We start from the raw sequence: 9,625 nt of genomic DNA, 5'->3' as shown, positions 1-9,625 counted from the left end.
CCATGTAATTCTTAGGCTCAGCCCTCTTCGTCATCGCACATTCCACATTGACGTCAGCACGCTTACTAGCAGAGCAGTAAAAGTTTTTGGGCTCTTGCTCGTCACAATACCCTGACTGTTGTCACGTTGATTGATAAACACTCAGGCAGATCACTGAGTCACCCTGAGTCATCTTTCCAGATAATGCTTGTGCCATGATGTCTGTGCTAGCTCCCTCCTACATACAAGCTAATATTAAACTGCTGTCTTGTAAGCGTATAATAAAATCGTGATGAAGCAAGGCGATTCATTTCACTCCCTCATTGAGGCGGGTTGGCTCTTTTTCTATTGAAGCATTAAACGGCGTTGCATCTCCTTATCGCTTACTGGATTGCTGCTTTACTCTGTCTGGTCATGCTGATACAGGCATAGCATTTAGGTATTTATTCTTTTTGTTTTTATTTCTAGCAAGAATCAGTTTTATTTCTTATTATTTGGCAGTTTGACTGTTATTGGCAGTTAAGAGGTTAATTTTGTCCTTGTGAAGGCAGATATCCATGTAGACGAGAGAGGCACCACTAGGACATAATTGAATCGGAGGCATAAAATGCCCTTGCTTAGGACCCACTTTTATTGATACATCTTCAGGTTGCAAAAAAAAAGGGGGGGGGGGCGACAATTCTGTGCTATTAATGTCTGTGTTTCAGCATTTTATTAAGGTCCTCTGCCTGTGTGTTTCCCTGGGGATGTACAGCATGCAAATAATGCAAGTATTCTCTAAAGAGCCAGGCAATTTTTATATATTTTTTTTCTTTTTTCTTTTTTTTTTTTTCCTTCGTTCACTGAATGAGCTCACTGGAGCTGAATGGGAAGTGACAGGAAACAGTTGCAGCATTATTACAGTCCTAGCTTTATCTTATTTCCTGTATGTTACAGGAATGAATTTACGTGTGTGTGTGTGTGTGTGTGTGTGTGTGTGTGTGTGTGTGTGTATATAGAATATTACTCCTTCTTTTTTTTTTTTTATATATATATATATATATATATATATATATATTATGGACTGAAAAAAAACCCATTATTTTCTTATGTTTTCCAAAGGTCTGTAAAAATCATCAACCATGAGTGGGCTACTAAAGCGCAAGTTTGAGGCCCTGGAAGACTATTCAACATACTCCTCTTCTTCATCATCTCCATCCTCATCTGCCACCTCTTCAGGAGGAGAATCCGATGATGAATACAGCTACAGTCCAAGGCCGATCATTAGGGATTATACCCGTAAGTAGATGGGGTTTAGTTGCTGAATGCTTTTTTTGAAATGATGGTACAGAAAGAAAACCTTTTTGGGAAAAGGCCTGCAATGTACAGTTTCATTGTAGCATTTTTTTTAAATAGCCAAACCATGTTGAATGTTAATGTTTGCAGAGATCACTGCTTCTGCTGTACTGATTCCCAAGCCAGACGTGCCCAGTTCTCTCCTGCTGGGCTACAGAGCACACTCCCTCTGCTCTCTTCTAAGTGCCTTATGCTTTGCAGCCAGGAGTGCCAGTGCGGTCAGTGTATGCTTGCAAACATTGATTTCTTTCCTGGCAAAACAGTGCTGCCACCTTGTCTCCCAAGAGCCTGCCAATAAACTGTATGTAGTAAAGGGCTCTTGGGGGTGTAGTTCTGGTGCTTGCCTCATTAAGAACTAAACTAGGGATACCTTGCTGATCCCTCATTCCAGTATCAACCCCTGGAAGAATTTTACAAGCCTTGGTGATATAGCCAGCCAGGAGTATAAAGTAGCTTCTCCCAACAGGAATAAAGGGGGGGGGATGAATGCAGGGACATCCTCTAGGGGGAGAGCCTTGGGGATAAATGTGTGTCTTGCCTGGGGATCCCCTTTGACAATTAGTAGAGATTCTTGTTTCCTTCCTAACCTGGATCAAAATTTGGCTGGTTCAGCAGGGGCCGAATTTCAATCCATCTATGGCCATTCCTGTTCAAGGAAAAGTCAATCTAATGATTGACTTCTCATGAATGGGATTGTTGGACCGTTTTTTGGTAGCTCACCACTGCAGCACTGATCAATGTATTCTAACAGCAGAGGAGTCCCCGCTATCGGATACAGCAGCACAGCAGGGGAGAAATCCTTCATGCACCTAAAACATGTGGATGGGGGGAATATATCTGGTTTCTTTTTGATCAACTGATCCATCTATGGCCAACTTTTAAAGGGGAAGTCCACCCTAACACTAAGGTCTTTAAATCCCCAGACATCCACAATCTAAGACTAACTTATCTAACCCTGTAAAGAAGAAATCGGTATACATACCGATTTTTGAAGCCGTCCGGTCTGATCTGGTCTCCTGTGGCGGAAGCTCTGCAGAGGAGCCACCCAACAACAGCTGTGAAATGAATAGGAAGTGACATCACCCAAAAACTTACTATGGGGCTTCCATTGTCAGCTGCCTCCTCTGCTGCCTCTGACAGCTCAGCGTGGCACCAGATCAGATCCGCTTAAAAAAAAGTATGTATATGGATTTCTTCTTTACAGGGCTTGCTAGGTTAGTCGTAGATTGCAGATTTCAGTAGATGTAAAGATTATAGTGTTTAGGGTGGACTTATCCTTTTAAGCTTAAAGTGGGAAAGTGAAAAAAAGGATGCATAAAAGCAAAATTATTGTTTTTGGGTTCCCTGGTTTCTTGCATCAATGAGCCAGATTAATTTATGGAAAGCAGTCTTGTCTGTCTTTATCAGTAACTTTAAGGCCGATCATTTCTGCTTTAAGCTGTGTAGGGTAAAGTACCTTGTTGAACTTTATGATGTTTAAATGCACAGCCTAGTACAGCAATTTGCATGTGTCTGATAAGCCAGTAGTGTAATTGTACTCCCATTCGAATAAAAGCTGCTGCCAAATCAGGCTGGGTTTTCTGTACCCAGCCAACGTCTTGCGTCCCAGCTGCTGTGCAGTATGATTGTAAACTGGTCTTTAAATAATCTGCATAGTTTCCGTAACTGCAGCAGTAAAGATGTCAACTCTTCAGCACCTGAGTAAACACACAGAGCTTTCCCCCTTTGGATTCTAGAGTATAATATATAATCCCGGCACACTCTAGTCATGCTCATTACTGTAGAGTGCTCTCTAAAAGTTTTTCCTAATCCCCTGACATTAGCCACTTTCCATTGGTCAGCCTGGAAAAGTTGAATGGATAGAGCTTGTATTACATTTTATATTGGTCATAGCTATGAAGGGTTACTAACAAGGCAAAGAGCATGTTGTGTGAAAGAGTGCAGTAACCCGTAGGAACCAGATTTGGTAAGAGTTTCTGAGAGGGTTTCTGCACTTTTCAAACACTTTTTGCTGTCCGCCTTCCTGATGCTCTTACATTTATTGTCTTTCCACCTATATCACTGTTGCATACTCTTTCTTCTTCTATGTGTATTATTTGTTCTTCCTTCAAAGTAAAGATTAAGAGCCGGTTCACATTAGAGCGATCCGACTTGCCGGGGCGACCTCACAAGTTGCGGTGCGCAGCTCGCACCGCGACCTCGGAGCGGCCGGCACGGACTTCATAACATTGAAGTCAATGCAGTTCGCTCCGGGTCGCCCCAAAGAAGCTCCGGACCCTTTTTCTTTCTAAGTCGGAGCGACTTGTGTCGCTCCTATTAGAACAGGTCCACAGCTTCTCTATAGCAGGCGACCTGTCAGGAGACCAGGTCGCCTGACAGGTCGCCCCAGTGTGAACCGGCTCTAACTGTAAAGAAACTTGATGACTTGATACTTTCCTCTGCCTGTGTAGTGGAGAGTTGTATGGCCAAATACAGTAGAGTAGTAGTAGCTCTCCAAATGACCCAGGAATGTACTGCAATAATTCTTTTATTGAGCAGATTGTTGTAAAGGGGGTGTATTGTTTACACTGTGCACTTGCTTACAATATTTGGTTTGGAGTTGAGGGACCCTTTAAAACTGGCCTGAGTATACCGGAATGCTTCAGCTTTTTTTTTTTTTTTCCAGCATGCCTTGCCAGCCGGCAGTCAGCATCTGGAAAATGACCAAATATAGGACCTGTCATGAAACAGGATAAAAGGCTATTCCACCTAAAGCCATCAGTGTTCGTCTGATATGAGCCAACTACCGCTCATCTGATGACTGGCAAAGCTCTCTGCTCTCATTATGAAAACAAGATTTGAAATGATCAGTTCACTGCGACACCAGTAAACTGGGAGCTGCAAACACTGGCGCTGGCTGTCTGCCAAGCTCCTTTGTAGTGAACAAGGGAGTAAGTAACAAGTGCTCAGACAACCATCGTTTCAAGCTGAATAGATTAGATAGGTGAGACACAACTTCAGTGATTTATTTTGAGCAAAGCAGTAGCCCCAAAAAAAAAAAAAAAAAGCGGTAAGTGATCTAGTTATCGGTGGAATGATCTGAATTTAAAAATAGTGTGAACTTCCTTTTTCAAAGTCCTGTTTGAATGACATGTCTACGAGTCATACTGTTTGCCATTTAGCAGTTCATCTTCTGTCTATGTTACTGGTCTTTTTTTTTTAACTTTTTCTCCTAAGTTTTCGTCACATGCTTATATATAACTTCGCATCTTTTATATACTAGATTTTTATCCTTTTTGTATAATACATATTTCTGTTTTTGTCTACAGCCGTGTCCATTTTAAAGAAAGCAAAACTTGCAAAGAAGAACAAAGTACATTTTGACCGGGTGGTAGTGTTCTACTTCCAAAGATGCCAAGGGTTTACAAGCGTGCCGAGTCGGGGAGGCTGCACCCTAGGCATGCGGCGGAAACACAGCTATAGCCTGCAATTTACTATGGAGGAGTTTTCCAGGGAACAATTGACCCGGCGCAGGGAGAAATTAAAGGAGCGGTTAAAGGAGGAGAAGCTTTTGGCATTAAAAAATATGGTAAGTTTGGATGAACCAATATGAATGTACATATACTCCCGTTGGGAGTTCTTGAGTCTATTCCAGACACTTGGGGGTTGATTTACTAAAACTGGAGAGTGCAAAATCTGGTTTCTTTGCACCAATCAGCTTCCAGTTTATTTGTCAAAGCTTAATTGAACAAGCTGAAGTTAGAAGCTGATTGGCTACCATGCACAGCTGAGCCAGATTTCCCACTCTCCAGTTTTACTAAATCAACCACTCAGTGTACGATGGGTCAAATCACAAAGGTATCTTGCAGGTTGCTTGCATTGTTTAGCACAGTCATGCTAAAATGTGCAGCTATACACTCCTCATAACATCATCTCCTTTTCTACGAAAGAAGCTTTCCATTCCCTTTTTTGGGAGGTAAATAATGGTTTATTACAATTGGCAAAGTATTTAATACCCTAGTGATGAAAGCAACAAGTGCTGCCAATTTCAGTAGCTCCTAGAAACAAGTTAAAAAAAAAATAGCCTGTTTGGTCTTCTCAGTCTACTGGCTGGTTACCTCAACTGGCTACACACCATTGTTCTTTGTGGCTTTTTTGTTTTTTTTTTACTTTCACTGGTCAGTTATATATTTATTTTTTTCTGTAATATTGATCTCATATTTCTACAGTTGCACTCACATTCAATTAAAATTTCTTTTACAGTTTACAATGAACGGTACAATAGAATCAGAAAAGGCCAATAACCTCAGCATAGATGACATCTGTGATGAAGACATCGACATGACCAATGCAGAGATTGAAGATGGTTTCAGCCCTCGCATGTACCCTGCCAAGAAACGAAGGGCACTGCTCAAACGCGAAGGAGTAAAAAAGATTGACAAAACGGAAAAGTACGAGCTTAATGAAATCCGGAAGTCACGAGAACAATGCGGGTGCGATTGCCAGGATTTCTGTGATCCAGAAACTTGCAGCTGTAACTTGGCAGGAATTAAATGTCAGGTTAGTATGGGCTTGCAAAAAATGGCTCTCGCGTCATATTTATAGCTTTAAAGAATGCCTGTCCATTTTTATTTTATTTTTTTAAATTATTTTCTTCTATATCCTGGCTGTATACATTTTCCTAGAAGAAGTATTTTAGTTCTTATACTGTACATTTCTGATCTGTACCTAAAATGTTCGCCGCATACCATTTTTTTTTTTTTTTTTTTTTTTCTGAGCCTAAATTAAACAGCCTCTCTCACTTCCTAAATATAAACGCACTTCTCTAGGAGAAGGCAATGGTGATTGTCTTTTAAAAAAAAAAAAATTTAAAAAATCAACCTAGCTGATTGCCTCTTGAGCCAACTGTCGGAATGGGGTTTTCGGCTGTATGTTATTACTCAGTACACCAAAATTTGTTTGTGACAGTAATCCCTCTCGTAATATTGGGTTTTATCTAGTTTGTTTGCCCTCATAGGTGGGTTTTCAAGTTCAGCTGCCATATTTTGTTTCTGAAACCATTTGAATCATTCAGTAACGTAAATTGTGCTTTTTTTTTCAGAGGGATCATTCGACTTTCCCTTGTGGATGTACAAAGGATGGTTGTGGAAACCCAAATGGAAGAGTAGAGTTCAATTCGTCCCGTGTGCAGACCCACTTTATCCATACAGTTATGAAGCTTGAGCTGGAGGAGAAGAATCAAAATAATCAAAGCCATGATGAGCCCGATGTAACCTGCAGTGAGCGTTTAGATTCATTTGGATGCTCATCCTTTGAGGACAGTGATGAAGAAGATAACAGGACTGTTCCCACAACCACATCGACCAGTTCCTCCACCTCAAATTCCCCAGCCTCATCCCCTTATCATTTCAATGTGGATTTGGAACCAGCAAATGAGAACAGCTGTAGTAGTGACACCACAGACAGTTCAAGTTCCTCCTCTCAGAGTGAAGTCTCTGAAGGCCCTTATGAAATTGCCTCTTCATCTGATAAATCCCAGTCAGACTTTGAGGAAGACTATCTTGCTCGGATTCTTCATTTCAATGATTCAGAGTACGAGGAAAACAGCAGTGACTGCCAGGACAATTTAAGCTTCTTTAATAGCACAGATTTTTTCTGTGACAAAGTTTACGAGTCCCTTTATAGTTCAGAAAAATCCACTAGTGGGGTGTACGCAAACTCTTTATCGAACGTTAAAAAATGTGTAGACGAAAATGCAAACCAGGGTGCAGATTGCTTTTCGGACAATGGGGTGTCTGTGGCCGTCTCTACTGATTCTACTGTGACACAAGGAGAGCCACTCTTAAAAAACTATATGGATATCAGCCTTTCCTCCGAAACCTTTGACTTGCCTGATGAATCAGATTACAATTTTGGACCTCTTTACAATTCATTAAGTGAATATGATAATTTGTGTTCTCAGCAGTGTCTATTAACATTCTTTCCTGGATTTCCCCCAGCGACAGACGCAACTGCAAGCTTCTTAGAATCTTTGATTAGCTCCTCTGAATCCTCTGGTGACAATCAATATTTAGAAGATGCCTTAAAATCGCCATCTCCTTTTGAATCGCTTATAGCGTAAACGGTGGATTACTGTATCCTATCTGTGGCATATTGCAGAGACCTTACTATGATGAAAAATTTCGACTGTTTCTACATGGATACATATATTTTTGGTCTTTATATGGGGAAATACACATTTTTGGAATACTGCCACAGCAACCTGTTTACTACACATCAATTTTGAACTATTTTTTTCTTAGAAGTTGCTTGTATATAAAACTGAAGAATTGTGAATTGTTTGTAGACCTGTGAACAACTATTTTACGGATGGGAGTGCAAAAACTCCCATATGTTCAATACTTTTAAGATAAACTTTATTCATGTATTTATTGTAAAATTGAGAAATATTTGCAGAAGTAGTGTGCACTACTCGGGTTTACAGAAAACAAGGAAAAATGGAAAAAAAAAAAAAAAAAAAGACAAGACTTTATATAGAGCTGTTTTATTTATTGCAAATTCCAGGAATGAGTCTGAAGCTTGAACTAGCAAGAGTTTTATTTAAATTGGAAATACCTCAGATGTATTATGAGTACAATCATATTTTTCCATAATATATCTGCATTATTTATAGACTAATATTTTCTGACTTCTGTACTATAAGGCAAGTGTTCAGTTCCCCCCTACCCCCTCAGTTCTGCATTGAAAGTGCAATATAGAAGCAGCAGCCATTTATTAAGGCATATCCACTTAGCAGATTGGTAAAGAGAGGTGATTTTAATGTGCAAATGACACCTCGGAGACACCTCAATTCTCATGTTCCCTGTCCAGGCCACTTCTGTGTGTTGCAGAAGTATGTGCCTTCCTTTATAGCTGTTTTTTTTAAGTGGTTTCATTGAGGTTTATGAGCATCTATCAAACACCGTGAAGGAGGAAAGCTTGGGACTAAGTTACATAGAAGTTGTCCATTCAGGGACTTTTTATGTGTAGCTGAATGTTTTATATACCTTGCAGTCACCTTCCACTCACCTTCCAGTACTCCATAGATCAATTCCACTATGTGGAGGTGTTGCCATTGAAAAATGCCACTGATTAAAATTAACAAGCACAAGGATGTAGTGGGAGGTTCCAACATTTTTCATGTTTGTCAAAAATATCTTGGTAGATTTCAAATTTGCCCCCCACCAGTATTGAGTTCCACTTGCAAGCCATATATTTTTTTTTTTTTTTATATTTGATTTCAGATTATTTAATCCTACCATAAATTATTCATATTTATTTGAAGCTTCTAGGGATTAGGCCATACAATTCTATGCAGTTGGTTGGCTGTTCATGCCAAGAAATCGACCATCTTGGCAAAGTCACTGCAATATTAAAATAAATAGAGCCAGAATGGGGGGGAAAAAAAAATCAGTTGCCATGATCTTTAGGTGGATTTATTTTATATTCCACAGTAATATATGGCCCAGGCTATTTATATATTATATTTCTTTTAAATAATTATGTGTTATGTAAAACAGAATTATTTATTTCAGTCATTTAAATACATTGTCAAATGGATATTTTGTTTCTACAATCCATTTTGTATTTAAATGAAATATTACAATATTTAAGCTTTAAAATTTAAATGCAGATATTTAAGTGAGAGTGTTCATTAAAAATGAACATTTATGGGATGATTAAGTAATAAAAGTATGTTTTATATATTTTTAAATTATAAAACATGTTTGAATAGGGCCAGAGACCAAGAACCCTGTAACTTTTTTTTTTTTTTTTTTTTTTTTTACACTTAATTTCTTCTTTTTATTACTGTACTTTAAAGGTTATCTAGTGCTGTGAAAACGATCACAGGGATATTACAAAACCATCCTAATACTATGACCGTCCAGCTCGCTGAAGTTTGTAGACTATTAAAACTTCATTTATATATGTTATATTGTGACCTAATTGGCTACTGTGAACCATGTCATTTAGCAGGGCAGTAGGGGAAGATAACCAAATTGAAGTGCAACTTTAATTCTGCCTTTTTTTTCCTGAATTTTATTAGAGCTCAGGAATCCCATGTTGGCATTAAGGCATTGTAACATTCACGCACAAGGTGATCCCTTATCTTGGTTGCATTTTCTAAATAAAATGTTTGCACATGTTGAGTACTGAGCCATTGTTAGGTGGGTAATACAGCATTGAGGCAGTGATGTTGTGCTTTAGTTCCTATGGCCTAGGCCAGTGATGGCAAACCTTGGCACCCCAGATGTTTTGGAACTACATTTCCCATGATACTCAACTAAACTCC

The 9,625-nt window shown here is 39.3% G+C and overlaps 1 protein-coding gene across 1 annotated transcript; it reads left to right on the top strand.

Moving 5' to 3' along the window:
- Nucleotides 1-1,094: 1,094 nt before the first annotated feature.
- CSRNP1 (cysteine and serine rich nuclear protein 1) lies at nucleotides 1,095-7,818 on the top strand. Its single transcript, XM_082257734.1, has 4 exons — nucleotides 1,095-1,257; nucleotides 4,623-4,882; nucleotides 5,557-5,853; nucleotides 6,395-7,818. Exons 1-4 carry the CDS (start codon nucleotides 1,101-1,103, stop codon nucleotides 7,412-7,414), a joined length of 1,734 nt encoding a protein of 577 aa, XP_082113860.1. The 5' UTR covers nucleotides 1,095-1,100; the 3' UTR covers nucleotides 7,415-7,818.
- Nucleotides 7,819-9,625: the final 1,807 nt, after the last annotated feature.

The sequence above is a fragment of the Pelophylax lessonae genome (genome assembly GCF_965119305.1).
Source record: "Pelophylax lessonae genome assembly, chromosome: 5".
Lineage (NCBI taxonomy): Eukaryota > Metazoa > Chordata > Amphibia > Anura > Ranidae > Pelophylax > Pelophylax lessonae.
Note: the sequence above shows the minus strand (reverse complement) of the source record. Positions and strands in the feature narration are given on the sequence as shown.